This window comes from Calonectris borealis, chromosome 13 (genome assembly GCF_964195595.1).
Source record: "Calonectris borealis chromosome 13, bCalBor7.hap1.2, whole genome shotgun sequence".
In the NCBI taxonomy this organism is placed as follows: Eukaryota; Metazoa; Chordata; class Aves; order Procellariiformes; family Procellariidae; genus Calonectris; species Calonectris borealis.
This window is the reverse complement of record NC_134324.1, coordinates 9,866,189-9,886,951: the sequence shown is the minus strand read 5'-3', so window position 1 is coordinate 9,886,951 and position 20,763 is coordinate 9,866,189. Positions and strand designations below refer to the sequence as shown.

The 20,763-nt window shown below is 47.0% G+C and overlaps 1 protein-coding gene across 3 annotated transcripts in view; it reads left to right on the top strand.

The window, feature by feature from the left end:
- The window catches only part of DOCK11 (dedicator of cytokinesis 11), an 86,714-nt gene that overhangs the window by 35,681 nt on the left and 30,270 nt on the right, over positions 1-20,763 (top strand). For 2 of the 3 annotated variants that reach the window (XM_075162069.1, XM_075162067.1), the window contains exons 15-34: positions 1,282-1,404; positions 1,586-1,662; positions 2,780-2,964; positions 3,074-3,139; positions 3,306-3,398; positions 3,803-3,926; positions 4,587-4,708; positions 5,170-5,256; positions 6,612-6,701; positions 8,197-8,315; positions 10,549-10,618; positions 10,696-10,821; positions 11,392-11,463; positions 11,853-11,999; positions 12,446-12,529; positions 12,969-13,080; positions 16,751-16,929; positions 18,805-18,921; positions 19,612-19,687; positions 19,989-20,092. In XM_075162069.1, coding sequence (XP_075018170.1) covers positions 1,282-1,404; positions 1,586-1,662; positions 2,780-2,964; positions 3,074-3,139; positions 3,306-3,398; positions 3,803-3,926; positions 4,587-4,708; positions 5,170-5,256; positions 6,612-6,701; positions 8,197-8,315; positions 10,549-10,618; positions 10,696-10,821; positions 11,392-11,463; positions 11,853-11,999; positions 12,446-12,529; positions 12,969-13,080; positions 16,751-16,929; positions 18,805-18,921; positions 19,612-19,687; positions 19,989-20,092 — 2,173 coding nt within the window. The remainder of the gene's footprint in view (positions 1-1,281; positions 1,405-1,585; positions 1,663-2,779; positions 2,965-3,073; positions 3,140-3,305; positions 3,399-3,802; positions 3,927-4,586; positions 4,709-5,169; positions 5,257-6,611; positions 6,702-8,196; positions 8,316-10,548; positions 10,619-10,695; positions 10,822-11,391; positions 11,464-11,852; positions 12,000-12,445; positions 12,530-12,968; positions 13,081-16,750; positions 16,930-18,804; positions 18,922-19,611; positions 19,688-19,988; positions 20,093-20,763) is intronic. The other variant, XM_075162068.1, reaches the window with a different exon arrangement.

Below are 20,763 nucleotides of genomic sequence, written 5' to 3'. Positions count from 1 at the left end.
GGAATCGGTGCAGAAATTCCCTCCTGGCACCAGCCATTGCCAGGGACAGGATGAGAGTGGAGGACCTCCTGGCCTGGCGGTGGTAATCAGCTGGGGTTTGTCTCCCATCTTAGACTCTGCTTTAATTAATGTTCTTGGGAAAGACTGGAGGTAGTGATCCCATTCCCTCACTGTTCTTTTACTGTGACTGATAAAGTACATCAGTGCTAACTCTCTTAAATCTCACGTCAGACGAAGGTGAGTTCATCCCTCTGCCACTGCCTCCTATTGCTAAATTGCTGTTTGGTGCTGACAAAAGCGATAGTAGTGACATGGGAACACCATGACTGTCACAGTGGGCTGGGATTTGGTGGTATACAGCTTGCAACATGTATTCTTAGAATAGAATAGAATAGAATAGAATAGAATAGAATAGAACAGAATAGAGCAGAGCTGGACTTTGCTGTGACACTGGCTGCTCAGCTTCAAGATGGTATTTCTGGGATGCAGCTCGCTCCTGGGAGCCAGCACACAGCCTGCGCAGTGCCTCAGCCCTCTTTCAAGTGGTGCCTCAGCCCCACGGCGGGCTCTGTGTGTGCATTGGCTTTGACGAGCTTCAGATTTGTTCGTACTGGGTAAAAAGCTGCATTTGGAGACCAAGGAGTTGAGTGGCCAACAGCCTGGTGTGGGGAGCTGTGTTGCTCTATGTCCCTGGAACAGTTTCCCTGTGGGTTTCCAAGGAAGCTGTTTGCACAGAAAGGGAATACGGATGCCTTAATGTTCCTGCTGTACACAGACACCTGCAGCCTTGATAGTCAAGGGCAAAGATGCCGGTATTCATCCAGGGCAGAGTCCAATCTGCTGCTCTGGGTTCAGGAGGAAGCTGATGTATGTCCTGAGACTGGTCTTCATTGCCCACTCCTCTCCTAAGAGGACTTCCATGCTCTGATCCCATGTGCAACTAGGAAGATACTTTACCAGTTGGTGTTAGTGGGAGGGGATTGAAGGGCGTTTGTGATTGTGGACCAGGCTTGGAGCTGGGCTGGGTGTGTACTTCTCACCTGGCTGGAGAGAAGGGAAATGGGTGATGTCCTATCCAATTTTATGTGACACGGTGGATTGTAGTCTGTGTGCGGTCTAAGCACCACATGAGGAGGTGATCAGGAGGTCTGGCGGTGTTCGGAGCAGTCACAGGCCAGTGAACCTCTTGCCTGACAAAGTGCCCTTCAGCCTGACGTGTCAAAGACCTCAGTGTCTGCATATTTACCAACATTTAAGAAATGTGTCTCTTTTTTTCTGCAGACCAGTGTTCAAAGACTCCCAGGGCACTCTCGATGCTGAAGGAAAATTCTCACCTCTGTACAAGCAGGACAGCAGCAAACTGTCGAATGAAGATATGCTGAAGCTTTTAGCAGAGTATAAGAAGTAAGTGTAAGAGACTGGTGCAGAGGCTGAGCAGGCATTTTAATATACATTTTTAAACAGTTAAGCATAAGCATGAGATGACAATTTCTAAAATACTCAGAGGGTAACAAAAAGCCCTGCTGATGTGTTCAGCATCTGAGTTTTCAAGGTTCACACTCTTGTTCCTTTCTCCCTAATGCAGACCAGAGAAAACAAAACTTCAGGTCATTCCAGCCCAGTTGAATATCATCATCAAAGACATCCCGCTCGACTTCACAAGTAAGGATCTTGGATCTTAAAATAAATGCTGATGGCTCTAGCCTCAGGAGTTAGTGCTTCTAGGGGGAGTTTTGCTGTTTCATTAACAAGGGTATCTCGGGGCTGCGGTGAGAAATTCAGCACAACCATTGGCTTTTAAGTCTTTCTGATGGATTCTGTGGCGGAATGTGATCCAAGTGCAGAGGTTTACCTGCATCTGCTTTGCAGTTTGGCCATCACATCCTAAATCTAAAGGAAGCCATCTGCCTGCTTTTGCTGTTATTATTACACCAATCTCATATAACATTTTTGATCCATAACACCAGAGGACTTGACAAACATGGTCAGTGTGGTTCCTCACTTTGCATTTAAAGAAACTGAGGCAAAGAAAGGACTCGTGATGTGCTCAGTGTCACCTGCCTTTGGCAGTCCGGTCCCCTGTCCAAAAGGCTTTTCTAGTGGACTTAATTCTTTTGTTCTTTGAAAGGCCATCACTTGAAATGAACTCTCCCTCATGGTGGACGTGAGTCTCAGTGAATTAGTTTGCACGTTGATATTTGGAGGCAGCATAACTGACAAACATCCTTCGGAAGCAGAGAGTGGAAAAGGACTGATGTAGTAGGACTGACGCACTTTGAGACATCAGTGTCAAGTCATCATCTCAGTAGCCTGTCTGCTTCAGTCAAGTGATGTTTGCATGATTTATAAAACAGTAACTTAATGGGTCAAATTCCTGGAAGACTCAAGGTGCGGGTCCTGTGCAGAGCAGCCATCCCTGCCCAGACATGGGTCATTCACATGACTTTGCCCAGAGCTACAGGAAGGTGCCACTTCTGCAGTCCCCATTGGCAAGGAGAGCAGAGCCCCATGGTGCCCGTGCACCCATCTTTTCCTGGTATTGCTAATGCAGTTGAGGACCACAGATGTTGCATGATCAAGGGGAGAATTTCCCCTTATCATTTCAATGGAAGTGATCCAAGTCCTGCTGCCTGGTCAACACACACGATCCTCTGATGTGAAGAGAACCGGATGCTCGAGAGCAATGGCAGAGGTTCAGACCCATGAATTTCCTTTCCCGTGGGCTGTACTTCCCATGTTTGTGGGGTGTGCACTTATCCAAGCTTTCCTTCTCTTCTAGATTGTGTCACAGCTTCTTATATTCCTATAAAGCCTTTTGAGAAGAGCTGTGAGGACATTGCAGTTGAAGTGGAGGAGCTGGTCCCAGAAGTTACAAAATACTGTTATCCCTTCACTGTCTACAAAAACCACCTCTACATCTATCCCTTGCATTTGAAGTACGAGAACCAGAAGGTGTTTGCAAAGGTGAGCGACCCAGAGAGCCGAGAGTCTGGCTGCAGCCAGGCTCGGCGTGGTCTGGGTGATGCTGCTGACCTGTAGCAATGGCCCGTCCTCATGTTCTCCCCCATTTCAGGCAAGGAATATTGCTGTCTGTGTTGAGTTCAGGGATTCCGATGAAGCTGATGCCAGGCCGTTAAAGGTGGGTACCTGTTATTTCTAGGGACCTGGGGCTCGCTGCTATGTACTGTGTGCCAGCCAGGCTGAGCAGGACAGTAAGAAAGCACTGAGTTTCCATGCCGTTTAATTTGGCTGGCTAATTTAGGGTGGCAGCAACCCTGAATCCAGCTCTTCATTTGTGTTACCAGTGTATATATGGCAAGCCTGGAGGCCACCTCCTGACCACAAACGCATATGCTGCCGTGCTGCATCACAACCAGAGTCCAGAGTTCTATGACGAGGTAAAAACGAAATGGTGGGAAGTAACAGATTTTCCTGGATGCTACAAAGCCAAGGGGCCTTTCAGGATATCTCTTTTTTCCAGGGCTGGGTGAAATACGGGTAAAAATAATCGTCAGCCCTTTGCCTCAGTAGAAGAGCTCAGCAAAGGCAGAGACTTTGTCAATTTTTAATGCCAGTTTGTTTTCTGCTGTCTTTACTGTCACGCTTTGTGCACTCCAATCACACACCCCCATTAATAAGTAATGTGCAAATGTGATGAAAATGTTAGCCAGGAGTTATTTAAGATGGGTAAGAATGTGTCTTGTGTAACTGCACACAATATAGCATTTGTGAAATAAAATAGAACTTAAAATATTACTCCACAATTAAAAATACAGTCTTATCTATCATATCATCATTTTAGATTAAAATTGAGCTTCCAATTCACCTCCATCAAAAGCATCATTTGCTTTTCACCTTCTATCATGTCAGCTGTGAAATTAATACAAAGGCAACATCGAAAAAACAGGACACCGTTGAAACTCAAGGTATGTTCACCGCTTAAATTACTTCTGTTGGAGTGTAAGAATCCAAGATAAAATGAATGGAGGGACATGAAAAAATATTTGATTAAAATACTAGCCTATCTGAATTTTCTTTTTCGAAAGCAACCTAACTTAAATCATGGATCTAAACTGGAATAAAGCACAGTGTTTTTAGTGTATCCTAAAGCTCAAATTTTTGCTGCAATCTGACAGCTATTTCTGCGTGTTCTTGACTTGGCTTGTATGAATGGGCCGACTGTCAGTCAAGTCACCAACAAAAACCTGGCGCGAGATCAGGGCCTCGGGGGCCGATCCTGCCAACACTAGGCATGTGTAAGAGACTGAGCGCACCCAGGTCCCACTGGCTGGGATGCCTCTCCGTTCAGCCGGTCCTCGGGCCACTGAAGGACCCTCGTCATGGTGCACAAGGCTCGCCCCTCAAACCCACTCCTGATCTTGGTTGAGCTGTGTCTGAATTTCGTTCACCAAGTCACCGGGTAAAACGTGCCAACAAGGCTGACATGGTCGATCTCAGCCTCGCTGAAGCTGCTTGCGCAACTGCAAGTTGGATTTTCTCAGGGTGAGACACAGCTCTTTTTGGAGCTTGAGCTAATGACGTATCACTGTCTGTCTGCTAACTCTGGTCCATGGTTGCCTCTGCAGTGGGATATGCCTGGGTCCCATTGCTGAAGGATGGACGGATTGTCACCCTGGAGCAGCATTTGCCGGTCTCATCCAACCTTCCACCTGGCTACCTGGGTCTCGGAGACACAGAGTCACGACGGGTAGGAAGGCCATTTAAAATGGGCTTAAACATAAAAAGAAGAGGAAAGCTGAGCTTTTGTTACCACTGTAAGCTCTGGGCTTCTGTTGGTGCTCTGCTCAGCTGGAAAGATCCCTACTACAGGGCGGCCCCCAAAGCTTAAGGTTCTTAGGAGTGGGAGACAGGACACTTTTAATTCCACTTTCCATGGTTATATAGGTTTCAGAGAATATTTTTGGGGCAGGCTTGACTGGGCTGTTGCAGGTGGTGCAGAGCAGAAGAGTGAGCACACGCTCTGTGCGCACGTTCTTGCAGGGGCCTCTCTGCCCTGCCGTGACTGCAGTCATGTCACTGGTGTTTGTGCTGGGCAGGAGAACCCATTCTTCCACCCCAACCTGTACCTTCTGACCAGGTGTCTGTCTGCACAGAGCCACCTTCTCACCGCAGTCTGAATCCAAGTACTTGAATGTTGTCTGTTCACAGCAGCCCGGCGTGGATGCGAAGTGGGTGGATGGAGCAAAGCCACTGTTTAAAATCAGAATCCATTTGGACTCGACCATTTACACCCAGGTAAGTCGAGCACCTCGTTCTTAAAGACTTTCAACACAAATGCAGAGGAAGCGATTGCTGTATCTCTACTACTGCTATGCTATAGGTGCTGTGGGAAAGAGGTACCTGTGTTTGCAGGGCAGCACTGAGATACTTCTGTAGCAGCAGGTCTGGGATTACCTGCAGGGATCTGCTCCTTTGTCCGGATCTGATGAGGCAGTTGTGTGAGTGAATGAGCCTAGGGACAGGCTGATGCTTTCTTGGCCAATTTCACTGTAACTGGCAGGACTAAGGAAACATTTGAGCAAATGAGCTGCTTTGGTGATGCAAAAGAGAGAAGAACTGGTGGAACCTCAAAGGTTCGAAAGCAACCTAACTTAAATCATGGATCTAAACTGGAATAAAGCACAGTGTTTTTAGTGTATACTAAAGCTCAAATTTTTGCTGCAATCTGACAGCTATTTCTGCGGTTCCCCCAAATATTAGACTGTTCATTGAGTTTAAAAAAAAAAGTTTTCTAACAACAGCAGACACAAGAAAACAAGTGTCACAAGAGTTCTTATTTCCTTTTGAAACCAGTTGAGGCTGTTTTACCAAGCCCTTGTGTGTTCTGCGGTCTTATGTTAGTGATGGACTTCCCCAAGCTTCATGTGACGTGCAGCAAAGATCCCCAGCACATGCTCTGGGGCACCTCCTGTCAGCAGTGTTCTTGGGGAAGTGCCCTTGGCAGGGCTTGTTGTCCTGTGCTGGATGTAATCAGCTGCATTTACATTCACAGCCACTCGCTTTCAGCATCATCTAAACCTGTTTTAGGGTCTTACTGATTCTGTACAGGACTGGGAGCAGCACAGGAGTTTCATTCCCCACCAAATCACATTCCCAGATGCTTTTCAGGGTTAAATAACCCAATAATTAAATCTAACCTTGGAGGAGGAGGGAGAGGAATGGAGAAGCACGGGAAGGAGAGTCTGCCTCAGGTGGACAGTAGGTCAGGAGGCAGATGGTGAGGCAGTCTTGAAGAGTCGCAGCTGGGAGAGGAGGGCTCCTGCTTCTCCAGGCCAGTGTTGGACAGGGATTGGGGCTCAGGGTAGCGCAACCACAGGAAAATTTTAACACTGCTGGCAGTTTTGTGCTTAATCTCGAGATTAGTTGGGAGTCAGGGGATGGGCAGTGGCTGGGTACGTTGGAAAAGGCAGGGAGCAGTACTGTAGTCCTGGGAGATGGCAGCTGGGGACCAAGCTGGTAGTGACATGGGGCTTGCGAGGGACATGGCCCACTGCCGCAGGTATGACAGCAGATTTTAGGGTGTCAGCTGCAGAGTAGGGGTTGACAAATATTGAGGCTGCTGCATTGAACTTGTTTTTCTTCTCTTCCAGGACATGCACTTGCACAAATTCTTCCAGTACTGCCAGCTGGTTCAGGCGGGAGCTAAGGAGGTCCCAGGAGAGCTTGTTAAATACCTAAAGGTGAACAGTGCCTGTTGGTGGGCTTCGTTTGTGTTTTTACGGACCATCAGTAAATACCCAGAGCCCTGCTGTGTACGAACACACACTGGCTGCAGTGCTGGGACCGGCGCATTGTGCAAGATCCTCACCTCTGCTTGCTGACACAACTGTCCGCTGTCTGCGTGCTGCTTCCCACTGCCTTTCGCAGCAGATGAAACAAGTAGTCAGCATCGCTCTGCCGTGCTCATGGCAAACCCTCCTCCTGGTGGGCTCGCGCACTCCTCCCCTGCTGCCCTAGATCTGATTCAAACCTTTAAACTGTAGCACAGTTCCTTGTTTTCAGGTATTTATCCATTCAAAACAGGAATTTTTTTTTCAGGCTGAAAAAAGATCCATGAGATTATCAATTAGTTAGATTTCACCACAGATGACCTGTGACCCAGACCTAGTTTTTGGCAATCTCTGCGGCATGAGTAAGGGCCTCGGAGCAGGTCCAGCAAAGGCTTCTGCAGGGAATATATTTCTTGGCTGTTTACTGTCCTTGTTTCCTTCCATAACTGCCTGTTTTTGAGAGTGCTGCCGTAGCAACAGCTCCATTTCCAGTGGTGGGCATTTATCATCACAAAGTTACTGGGTGTGTCTCAGATAACGTATAAATATTTTGAGAAATAGAAATAATGGCAGGTTTTGAAGCCAAGCACTAAAAGAACGGTTGCTTTGTTGTGAGCTTTTCGTCAAGGGGCTGGATAGGTCCCAGCCCTGCCCAGCCACAGCGACCTCGCTGCAGCCTGCAGACAGGGAGACATGCTAACCACAAGTGAGGGCTTCTTACCACCAATACCTCAATAATTTCAGTAATTCAAATAACTAGATACAGATTTAAGTTAGATTTGCAGCTTCGAAAACTGAAAATGAAACGCACTGTCTTTCCTAGACTCGTATCATGAGATTCAGGCAAAAAAGGTCTATGAGATGAGTGGAGAGTATATGCACCAGATGATCTTGACCTTCACCAAGTCACTTAAATCCCATTTCCAGTAGCAAGCTGTGCTCTTTGGGGGAAAGTCTCACTGCAAGTCATTGGGCATCAGGTTTCCGTGCTCCGAAGGCATTTGTGACAATGGGACTTAGTCACTTCAAAAAACTGTCACAAGTGATGAGAAGAATTGGGAGCAAAACTTCAGCCTTAAATTCTGGGTTATTGGGGTCAAATCGTAGCATGTGACCTCTAATTAAGTCATAGCTGTCTGGGCATATCTGAGAGGAGGATTAATACCTGCCACGAGTGATTCATGTTGCTCCCCGAAGGCATGCAGCTGGGATCTGTCAGCTGGAAGGCAGGCAGTAAGCGTTGCTGTGGGTCCAAGTTCTCCTGTCCTCTGGCAGGCTGAAGCCCACAGCCTGAAGCATTTGCTAATGCCTGTCCTATTGCCACTGAAATGTCTGTGGACTATAAATATTTAACATCTGCAAAATGTTGAACTAAAAGTGTCTGTGTTTTGAACATTTGTTTTAGTGTTTGCACGCCATGGAGATCCAAGTAATGATTCAGTTTCTACCTGTAATTCTTATGCAACTATTTAGAGTCCTTACAAATGTGACGCAGGAAGATGAAGTAGCTGTCAACTGCACCATGTGAGTGTCTGGTAAACCATCTAATTTTCTTCAGTTACAAACGCAAAACCACAAACTACAGTGCAAAGCAGGGTGTGGTTTCCCAGTACAAGGTGTTAAGTGACAGCATTGGCTGTCCCCTGCTGCTTGTTCCCATGCTGGGAAACACCAGCCGCTGTCTTCTCCTGGCACGTCTGGGTGGCATGGGCAGTGTGGGGCCCTTGTCCTGGGAGCTGCATGGGGAAAAATGTGGTATTTTAAAGATACACCTGCTTTGTTTTTTAAAAGAAAAAGGGTTTGCTGGCAGGGATGGCTCTGGGAGATGAGTTATTGGGGTGTCGAAAGGCTCCAGAGCCCCTGGACACATCCCAGCTGCAGGCAGCAGATGTGGTTTCCCTGCGGGAGCGATGCCCCAGCCTCATCATGCACACCAGTCCCCTGCGTCAGAAGTATTGCTAAAAATCCCCTGGAGCTGGGTGTGTTACGCTGCAGAAGTAGCCACTACATCCATGTTGGCTCAGAATATGGATGTTGGCCAGGAGCAGGCGGTGGTTTTTTTAGCGATGCTCTGCCGTGCCTGCAGCCCCAAGAGGGCAGCACCGACTAGGGCTTGGTCCCCGCAGAACGTTTCTGCTGCCTGCAGGCTTGTGCAGGGTCCAAAGGGAGCAAAAGGTGCAAAAGCACCTTTCCTGCCTAACTCTGGCCCCGACACCCCTAAACTGATGGATGTATTAAAACATCCATCTTCCTCCCGTGGTTCTTCCTCTGTCAAGTGCTGCAGTGCAAAGGGGGATGCTGGATGCCGCTCCATGAAGATCTTCCTCTGACTCTAGGAGGTACCATGCATCCATGTACCAAAAGCATCTCACTCCCGTGAAACTGGAGGTCAGAGGCTGAGCCCTGATCCCCCAGAGGTGCAGGGCCCATTGCAATCACAGTCCTGCGCCGTGGGGTGCAGGTTGTGGGGACTTCTCCTGCGCAGAGCACTGTAATCACTGCTTGAATCACCATAGGGCAAGGGCAGGGGAACAAGTGACCCTGGCTACCTGCTGGGTGACCAGCTCCCACCTTCATTTCCAGAGATTTTTTCAAAGCTTGGCCTGATGCTTTGCTGTTTGTCAATAGCTGTCTGTTTAATGACAACTGTTTTCTCATCCAGACTTTCAGAGTGGAATTTAAAACCCGCTTTATCTGATAAATGGCTTGTAAACTCCTCCCTGTGGTTTGGCCTGTGGGGTCTGTGACAATGTGCAATAGTTTGTTGTTCCCTCTGGCTGGGACTGGAATGTAAATCCCCAATGTTGTCTTGGGAAACCAGGCGCTTGCTGCCTTCATCAGCGCCTGGACTGCTTCCAGAGGGCTGGCATGTTCTCCAGGGTCTGCCTGTCCCCAGTGAACTGCAAGGCAACAGCCCGAAAATAATCCAGTGCATGTAACAAGGAGCATATGATGTAAAAAAGAGCCTTCCAGAACTAATAAATTCAGGGGATGCAGGAAGGTATCAGACTATAACAACGATGGAGAATTTTTTTCCCGCTTCTCAGCAGAGATTCTGTGGGGTTTTTGTGTTCATTTTGCAGACTTGATGTAGTAGTATAGTTGTTCATTGTCACTTGTATTATTGTTAGGAAAGGGCTCCCAGTGAGGGCAGACCTAACAGATGATAAGCTGTACATCGTGGATGAATCTGTAGCATGTGCAGGAGGGGCAAGTGGGCTTGCTCTCCATATAGTAGGTCCGTAGACACAGCCAAAGAGAACTAGATGCAGAGCAGATTAGCTTAATATTTTTGTTTTCAACTTGTCTAACACCTGAGCGTTGTTCAGGTGCCTAATGCTCACTGCAACATGAATTTAAGTAGCAGCAGGCTTTAATCCTGGCGTGCATGGAGGCCAAAGAATAGGATGTGTCCCCCACAGAGAAATGCTCCACCTCACCTCCTTGTGCAGGGAGCCTCGAGCATTGAAGGCAGCTGGTATGGGCAACACCTGGTCCAGCACCAAAGTGGAGAAGAGGCTTTGGCCACCTCAGCTCTGAGTGCTCTGTCGAGGGGCTGTGCTGTGGCAAGGATGGTGCAGCCACAGAAGCTGCGAGGGGTGCTAGCCTGCAAGTGCTGACTCTCTGGAAATCAGGCCATGCCAGCGGTGAGGCTTTTCAGATTAAGCAGGATAGGACACAGATAGTGTCTGCTTTTGTGAGCTGGAGGAACTTGCCCTCGCATTGCGTGCTGAACACAAACCACATTTCTCCCCAGGGTTCTTCTGCACATTGTGTCCAAGTGCCATGAAGAAGGTCTAGACCACTACTTGCGCTCCTTTATAAAGGTCAGTCATGACACACCGCTCTGCAAAACTCCCTGCTGGGAGCAGGCACACTGCTGACGCTGTTCCTCTTCCCTCAGTACGTCTTCCGAGCTGAGAAACCCAGTCTCACACAGGCGAAGATGACCCATGAAATCCTGGTCCTTTCCATGGCCACAATCCTGAAGCAGTCGGCAGATTTTCTAGCCATCAATAAGCTACTCAAGGTGAAGTATGGGCAGTACTTGGCTGCCAAGGGTGAAAGGGAGGAAATGGGGGTCTCGTATAAAGCCCAACACTTTCACCCATCCAAACCCACCACAGGAGCAAAGCTACCAGGGCAGCTCCTCGCTTCCATGTCCTTGAGGTCCTCCCCTTAAAACAGATGAATTCTTGCAGGGAACCTGGCTGTGTTAAGGCTCATGGCAGGACACAGCAAAAAGCTTTTCATTTTGCCAGTTTTATCTATTTTCTTCAAGCCACACATGAGGCGTGACTCACGGGAGGCAGATTGAGTCTCTGCCTCTCTGGGCCTTTGCAGGACTTGCACCCCAAACTCTGCTGGCTCCTTGCAGGGTGCGTTGGGGTGCAGAGGTGATGGAGCTATTCCCACCCCAAGACTGGCAGGACTCCTCCAGGTAGCAAAGGCACCCATGCCAAGCTAGCTGTGCAAGCACAGCCATGCTTACAAAATGCCGTTTGAATGTGAGCTGTCCCTCCCACACTGCCGCTTCCCCACATAATCAAACATGTTCGATCCTGCTAAGAAAAATAATAATATTCTTTGTTCATTCTAGTATTCGTGGTTTTTCTTTGAAGCACTGGCGAAGTCAATGGCAATGTACTTACTGGAAGAAAACAAAATCAAGGTAAAAATAAATTTGTTCGATGCTGCATTACAGAGCCATCACAAACAAACTCTCCTCCAAAAGTTTTTCTGAAAAACTATGTAACTCTATTTAAAAAACCCTGACAAGCTGAACAGCTAGCCGGATCTTTCCTGGGTTTTTTCCCTCTTTACTTTTCCCTTCTTCCCCTTTTCACTCTCAATTGTAATTTAAAAATTCCAGATCTCTTTATGGCTCGTGCAGCCTCCTTTTCTGTTACCAGCTACTGCAGTTTCAGCCAGTGCTTGCTTTGTGCCAATGTTTTATTAGGAAACAACACAAACAAATGCTAAAGAGAACTTGTGCCTGCGCTCGGTTCTCCCCAGCTGCTCGCGTGCAGCACTGAGTGTACGACGTGCTTTTGGTTTCAGCTGCCCAGAGGCCAGCGGTTCCCCGACTCCTACCAGCACGCCCTGCATTCGTTGCTGCTCGCCATCATTCCTCACGTGACCATTCGCTATAACGAAATCCCCGAAGAGTCCAGGAATGTCAACTTTAGCTTGGCTAACTTCCTGAAGGTCAGCAGTTTCTTTCCTTCTCCCAGGCTTTTATCAGAAAAAAACCAAACAAAACAATTAGAAATAAGCAGCAAGCAAACAAATGTGTTTGTACTTTATCATCTCTTTGGTTTCTTCAGTGATGAAAACTCTGGAGGGGATAAGCTTCCCTAGGAAAGAAACTTTCGCTTTCCAAGAGAGAGACTATGGTACTCTATATGCTATCTAGGGTTTTCGGTCATGCCTAGCAACTGTTCAAAACCTTAGAGGAAATATCTGTTGTCCACTGGAGACTTAAGTGAGGTCTTTCAAATAATTTCAGAGAAACAGGATCAAGTACATTTTGGAAAGTCAGCAGCAGCCTAGAGGATCAAATCTGGCTGCTGGCAGGACTGTAGTATGCAGATGATTTAGGATGATTGCTTTTATTTTTAATGATTGGTCACATATTGCTATTTTTTCTCCAGCGTTGTTTGACCTTTATGGACAGGGGATTTGTTTTTAACTTGATAAATGATTACATTTCTGGATTCAGCCCAAAAGACCCTAAGGTAAGCAGTATGTTTCTTGAAAGGTGGTTTGCAGTTGTACATATCTATGTCAGTCAAAGCTCTGTAGTGATTATTTTATACAAATCTTGGAGGTCTTGTAGACACTGTTCCTGCAGAGTGTTCTGGAGGCAGAAGTCTTCTGGAGGCCTTCTCTTTGCCTGGGCTGAGAGACTGTATGCAGCTAAGCTTTAAAACAATGTAAAGAGTCAGAACTAAAGGAGAGATTGGTTAATAGTCTGGAAGAAAAAGGTAAAGAAGTCCCAAGTGACAGCCGCATGCACTGACACTTAGGGGGAACAGTACAAAAATTTGCCAATTATTACTGAATTTCACCAAATGCTATTTAGATTCCCCAATCCTTTTGCAACAAACACATTGAACTGGAAGCAAATGAGTCAAACTGAAAACATAGTTTGTGTTTGTCTTTTTTTTTTCTCAGCTACTAGTTGAATACAAGTTTGAATTTCTTCAAACCATTTGCAATCACGAGCACTACATTCCTCTGAACTTACCAATGACCTTTTCCAAACCCAAGCTGCAAAGAGTTCAAGGTATGTCCTTTCTCAAGAGACTGGCTAGAGAGCTATAATTTATTAGTCTTGATGACTTCTGACCAGATGGAATTTGGTTTGGTGTCAAGGAAATTTATGTCCTGGTTAGCCTGATTTACATTAACCTCAGGAAAATATGCTGTTCTGGCAAGTTTATATCATTTTGCTCCAGAACGGTATGTAATCAGTCTTTTCAGTATTTCCTATATTTAAGTTTGCATGGGACTAACAATGTCCAAAAGAAACTGCCCCTATTTCAGTAAATACACAAATTGTGCAAGTGTAATCCTTTGTTCCCACAAGTGTCAGCATTCCCTGAGAAGTAGGGTGTCTCATCGATCGGTGCTGTAGAGAACGGAGAAACAGGAGAACAGATTGAATTCACTGCGCCACTGCCAGCTCTCTTTGTGGCCACAAGAAGGTGATTTAGGTTACCTTCTGCTTTCATTTTGAGCAAGAGCACGGCGGTGCACAGTGCATTCAAGCTTGTACTCAATCCTGGGCTGAAAGCAGCCAACGGAGAACTTGAGCCCATGCCAATCCTTAGTGAGGGCACATGTACTGTGGCACCACCAGGTATCCAGGCTGCTCTCGCTGTCACACCGTGTCCCCTTTGGTCCTGACGCTGCTCACCACAAGGCAGACGGGGTTTGCAAGGGGCTGAGCTGAGGCACTGTGCAAGCGTGGATGGCTGCAACTGTGCTACCGATGACAGCGCGGACACGCAGCGCCGAGCCCAGCGGCGTGCCTCGCCGGCCTCCTAAGATTGCTATAGACATAGCCTCATTCTCTGTGTCCTAATTTCTCATCTCAGCTAGATAAATACAGTAAAGACTGCCAGGTTTGGGTGCTAACAGCCTGGCAAGATAAGTACCGGAGAGGAGAGTGAGGTTTGGGATTCCCCGGTCTGAAAGCCCAATGGACTTATTCAGTTGCAGGCGAGGGGATCTTTAGTTGTGCCTCAGGGTGCAGCCATACAAATCCCAAAGTGGTTCCCTTTACACCCAGGTGGCAGAAGCAGCAGAAACTGTTAAGTTTCCCTTATTTTGGTATATTTCTGACCGCTCAGAGCTTTCTGGACCAGCTGCTAATCTTACACTTACATCAGTTTGGCTACTTGCCTGGCATAGTTTAACAAAGTGCACTGCTGGAAATGGCTGAGAAAGAGGAAAAAAAACACAACCACAGTGCCTCCCCGTTGCTTATTAGTGGCATGATAACATAAGGATGCTCTTTCTTGGTTAACATTCACCTTTGCATTTGTGAGGGTTAAACTAAAAAGCTGTAAGACAGCTCATTTTTCCTCCTCTGTTTTACTGTGACTAGGACCTACCTAGTTGAGGTTTTATTTTTAAGATATATATTTTAAAAAAGTGGTAGAAATTGTCATTCACACACCTCTCTTGACAGTAGAGCAGCCTATCCTCAGGTAGCAGAAGTGCCTTTGCAGTGGTGCCTGTGCTCTGCCTGCCATGGCAGAGGCACGTAGCGATGCATCTCCATTCAAACTTGTCCGTTTCTATGGACAGAGCTGTGATTACAGGGGACAGCGGGCTCAGAGGCGGGGAGGTATGATGTGCACATCACAAGGATGTGCTTGAATGCGTACTTGAATGAAGAGAGGAGATGTGCCCAGCCTCCTACTTCTCTCTTTCTGGGAAAAGAAAGAATAGCCCCCAGGAAGGTAGGTAAAGAGGGCTTCTGCAGCAAAAGCTGGCGCAGATGGGCCTGCAGGCAGAGCACGTCCCTGCGACCACATCTTGTTGAGTTGGAGCGTTGCATCTTGGAGCAGTTTCTCTGAAACATCTCAACTAATAAGGCTGGTTGCTGGTCTGCATCCCTGCTGCCTCATGTGGAGGACACGTGTGTTTCATCAGCCAGAGCAAACCCCCGAGCCTGTCCTCACAACCAGCAGCACAGAATTGTTTTTGCAACCTTGTGATAGCAAAGAGCCCAAGAGATTCACAGAAGCTGGGAGTTAAGCAATAGCCTTACAAATAATATTAAAACATGACGTACTGTCCCGTTTCTCCAAGATTTAGAGCATTACTTATTCCTGTTTATTTTTGCTGTCTTTTTATTTGTCCCTTTTCTTTTTACACATGAATTAGATTTTTTTTCATTTGCTGTGGAACGGTTCACTTCAGTAGGTAGGTCCAACTGGGATCACTGAATCCTCTAATGTCAAATTAAACACGCAGCTTCCAATCAATTTGCTTGCATCTAACTAATGAAATAACCATGACATGTCACACGTAGGCATTTGCTAACATGACTAACAATGAAAGCTAGATAATGCTCCAGATTGCTTTCTCTTTCCTCTGAATCAGACTTCACAAACCAGTAAATGCTACTTATGAATCAACAAACTTAAAAATATCTTTTGCAGCCACAGAACTGTTGGAACTCTTTGGCTGGGATTTTCAAAGCTGTGTGTATGCACCCTGCCTTACCACAGAAAAACTTTCACACCTGTGGGTTTTTAAAAAAAAAAAAAAGTCTGAGCTGAGCAGACAGCATTTGTACCCTTCGGGGGAAGAATGCACAGCTTTGGAGATATCCCTCTGGGAGGCTTAGTGCCATAATGCAAGAGTCAAACGGTGCCTGCCGCAGCTCTGATTAGACATATGGGTTGCCTGACAGAGATAACAGTGTCAGGGCAAGGTCATTCATAGCAGCCCGAGTGCACACGCACCCTGCACTGAAATCTCTGTCTCTGTCGCTTCTCTGCTGCATGATCCAGGCAAGTGAGTGAAAATGATGCCTTATGCTTGTAGCCGCTGCTCCTTCGATCACAGTATATAGCCTGAATCTATGTGAGATGCAGTTAAGTTAACCAAGGTGATTAGGTACTGAGCTGCCTTTGTCCTGGCAGTCAGTGCAGCTTTTAAGGAGCTGTGTTCAATATCTGTTGGTGGGAAGATAAGGGAGTCTCACAGTTTAGGCAAGCAGCTGCCTGGAACCCTGCCCTGGCTCCCCAGTCCTTGCGGCGGGGCTGGAAAGCCCCGACTGTGTAAACTGCTGGAGGATGCAGCAGCGGTCACTTGGCACCATGTCCTTGTTTGCATCCCTCATGCCAGCAGGAGTATTTGCCTTTTCTCTGCTCTCTGACCTGGCGAGAAGGAATGCAGATTGCACAGAGGATGTGGAACAAGCTGCAGAGACGGCACTGCTAGGGCTGGGCGACTGTGATAAACGCACCACCTCCACGGCCCTTACCACCCTCACAGCTGCTCCGTGGAGGTTAGCTCCCCATTCCTGCGTAGTTGGGGGATTTACGGGATCAGCCCCAGTCAGGAGCAAAGCAGCCCCCAGGCCATAAGTTGTGCTGTCTTTCCCCGTTTCAACTATCTCTGACTTTACTCTTCGGAGTGCTAAGCTTTGCAAAGCATCACACTGCAGAAATCCTTCATTTAGCTGCTGTTGAAATGGTGAGGGCTGAAATTAATGATTAGCCTGAACTGGAAGATGCCAAGTTCTTTGATATGACTTAACTCAGTGGCGGAAAAAACTGTAGTCAGTTCAGGCTTTATTAAAAGATCAGTGCGCTGTAGGAGAGAGAGTGGTGAACCGTACTCACGGACTGTTGTGGCTTACATGACCTTTATGTCTTGCTCTGAACAGATCCTCGGAACAGTTCCCTTAACCATTGCCTTGCTGTTTCTTTCAGATGTAAATCTTGAATACAGTTTAACTGATGAGTATTGCAGGCATCATTTCCTGGTGGGGATGCTTCTCAGAGAAGCCTCTGTTGCCTTGCAGGACAACTACGATATCAGATATACGGCCATCTCAGTCTTAAAAAATCTCTTGATAAAGCATGCCTTTGACAACAGATACCAGCACAAGGTCAGGCATATTTTCTTGGCTTTTAAAAGTAATGTTCTTGAATTTTATGAAAAAACACACGTCAGAGTTTTAAATCTTGTATGGTGCACTAAGGGTATTCTCTTTACTTTTTAGGGAACTGTTGTAAGTAACTGGTAGTTATGACATTACAGTAACAGCTCTGAGAAGTGACCTAGGAACACAAACAATGCAGTCAGATAACTGCAGCACTCTTATTCATGCTGAGTATTTAGATAATAAAGCCCTGAGCCATTAAAGAACTTGAGTGTCGTTAGCCAAGAGGCTGTTCAACAAAATTAAGCAATGTCGATGTTCTTCTGGTCTTGGGCTTAAATTAATATCCTGCATTAATATACTATAATTAGGAAACAGGACTGATCTCTGTTACAAGTCAGCTGCATGTTTTACTAATTAGTGAATCAGAGGAGAGGATCTGTGGATTCTCATGAGATGCTGGATTTCCGCTGGGTACTTCTCAGCTTTCTTCGGTCAGAGACTCAGCATGTGGTATTGCTGAAAGAGCCTGGAGATGGGCTTGTTTACTTTCTTGATGCTGCTCCCTGCTGACCCATATGTCCTTAAAAGTGCTGAGCTACCTGTGCAGACACTACCTGTCCTTGCTCTAGGCTGAAAACATGCCTCTGTTTAGAGTTTAGCTCTTCAAATTGCTCCTAGTGTGCTGCATTGCTGGGTTTTATCTGGGAATGTGGGTAGCCTCCTGGGCTGGGAGAAGTGACCCGAATGTGCCCAGGGCTCCTGCCCTCTGCGTGGACCCAGAGCCGGCTCCTCTCCTCTCCCTTCTCTGCCTGTTTGGAAGGGCTGAGTGGGAGGTGGGCTTGCTTTTCTCTGCAGTGAGGATCCCCCGTGACTTGCACAGCCTGGAAACAAAACTGCAGCCCATGGTAGTTGGCAAGACTTGATATTTCAGGAGAGATTTGCTAGCTTTCTGCCAAGACTGGGTCAGAGGCAGCCTGGTTTTGCTCTTCTGGGTGCCTGAAAATCCTCACACTAATTCAGTTTGCCCCCTCGGCGTGCAGCACAATCCCTGCCTCCTCAAAAACACCACCTGTCTTAAAATTGTCCCACTGGATTTTTGTACATGTGTTGTGCTCCAGGCTGCGTGACCAGGAAACTGCCTGGAGCCCGGGCAGGGTGCTCAGCTGGTGTCCCAAGACACCAAAGCAAAAAATCACGTCACGGGCAGGACAGGCTGAGCGTGGCAGGGTCTGTTGCTGCAGTCTCGCTCCAGCCAAGGAAACTCCAGCTCCATCAATGGCTGAGAGAGGGTCTTCTCAACCCATGAGCATTTTAAAGATTTCTTTTTTCTTTTATCTTTCGTCATACTGAATCAGAATAAAAAATAGGATTCTTGTAAGAAAGCCCTGCATTTAGAAAGTCTCAACCACCAGTTTTGATCTGTATCACTTATCCAAATCAATCTGTTCCGACAAACTGTTTTAACTAGAAGCATTTGCTATGGAGAATTCCTGACTGGAAGCAATAGCCAGCACCAGGCGAGGAGCAAATGTTTTTATTTCATTACTCCTGGGTGTTGCACTTGAAAATCAAGCCATGTGAGTGAAGTGCCAGTTAAAGAGTTAGGAAGTCCAGGATTTAGTTTGTCACACGTCCTGTATGACTGGGAATATTATTCAGCTCCCAAAATCCCTGAGTGCCCCAAGCTTGCTGCCAGAAGGGTAATACCTACCTGGCAGCTCTAGAAGTGGAGATGAGAAGCCAAAGAACCCATGTCCTCAGACACCATATACAATGTGTAAATATATGTGTATACGTGTTTTGGCTCAAGAGTTTCCCTTTTTCACTCCATTGAAAGCCTGGGCTCTTACCTACATTTTTCTCCCTGTCTTTTTTCAGAACCAGCAGGCAAAAATAGCCCAGCTCTACCTGCCGCTCTTCGGGCTGCTCCTGGAGAACCTCCAGCGAGTGGCCAGCCGCGAGGCGCTCTACTCCTGCACGGCCGCCTCCAGCCCCGTGAGTAAAGCCCAGCGATGCCTCTTTGCCCTCCTCCTCGGTCCTCCTCTCCCCGCACACCCCCTGTGCGACTTCCACTGCCTGCAGCCAGGCTTAGCTTTAGACATAAGTGTAGTTCTTTTCTCCCCACAGCCCCGTAATGTGCTTGTTTCTTTTAATCCGGCTTTTCCTGTGACTTTGTTCTGTCTGTAGCACTGGGTATGATGTCCCTGCCCTTTTGCTTGCTATCATTTAATGTGTTTCTTTACAGTATGTGTAGTGTCGTGAGGTGAGGTAAGTCCCTCCAAGTGCAATCAGTTGCCACAGGACTCAGCCTCGGACTCCAGCAGCTGTTCCGGGGAGTTGTCCATTTGCCTGAGGTGTGGTTCTCTTGCAGACTAGACTTTCCTCCTTGTTCGGGCAAAACAACAACAACAAAAAGACATTTGAGAAAAACAATTCAAAATTTCAACTCAAATGATGAAAAGCAAAAGGGAAAAAACTGCTATGACTTACTTTAATATGTTCTGCTATTCTTTGTACCCCTCCCCAGGTCATTTGTCCCCTTGTTATGGAAGTAAGGAAATAGAATTTTTTTCATTTGCATTTTAAAAGCTGCTCTAATTTGCCTCTTTTTATATCATTATTCTCTTCTATAAGAGAATAGGTGTTATCTTCCATTGGTCACAAAAACTTTATATTGCTTTACAGGCATCCAGGGATGAATTCATGTGCAGTTTTGCATCCCCCTCAAATAGATCCAGCCTGATTGCAGACAAAGATCCGGGTAAATTAATTTTTCTAAACTTTAACTTCCCCATTTATTTTGAACGTAACCATTACCAGCCCCCAAAACCCATTACCCAAAACCTGAAACAGTCATCTGCCAAAAGACCTCTCAGAGTTTGTATGCTTTTCCCTGGACGTGGTGTCACCCCAACTGTCCTTTCCAGATTAATCAGCTTTCAACATGGGGCTTTGGCAAGCCCCGTCTGTGCTGTCCGAATCGCATCCTCCACTCACTGTCCGTGATGCGCTGAGGAATGCCGGTACAAAGGGGTTAATTGTGGGACTTGGGTTTTTTTCAGCCTGCGGAGCAGCACTTACAAATGGCCATGCAATAAAGCGAGAGGACTCGAAAGGATCCCTGAACTCAGAGGGGGCAACTGGTTCCCCGGATCAGAGTGAAAATGTAACGTATCTGGGGTTAGAAAGAACGGTGCTCAGTGCACCAGTCTGTGGGCTGTGTTAAATAAGGGGGAGGGAAAAGTAGTTCCCCGTGGTAATGCCCTCAAATGCCAGCTTCTAAATATCTCTGTTCGGGAACAAACAGATTCGTATTTAACAGAGGTGGTCAGACGCACGGGTCTGGTATGCTTTCCCTCTTCAAACATCTCTGGGCCAAAAATATAACTGTTGACAAATTACTTATGAAGGATGAAAGGCAAAATCTGTGGGGAAAATCTCTGCTCCCGTGGTACGTTTATCCATACTCAGACAAATCTCTGCTCCCTGTGCGTGGATGGGTCTGACCCTGGCCAGCGCCCAGTGCACGGTGCTGGGAACTGGTTTCCACACATGGCTGGGAGGCAAAGCACCATCATGTGAGATTGCCAGTGACCACTGACTTAAGAGAAATATGAGGTATTTGTAAGTAAATCAGCACAGGCTAATGAGCACAGCCCCAAACTTGCAGAAGGTGACTGCGGTCACACCACAAAGAGCTCTGACCCCACTGTTCAGACAGGGTGTACTCTCCTTGTTGGCAGATTGCACGCATGGAAATCAGGTATTTGTGCAAACCAGCCCCTGGTTTTCCTCAAGGCACTTTCCAGATGTCTTGGGTTGGCGTGAATCATTGAT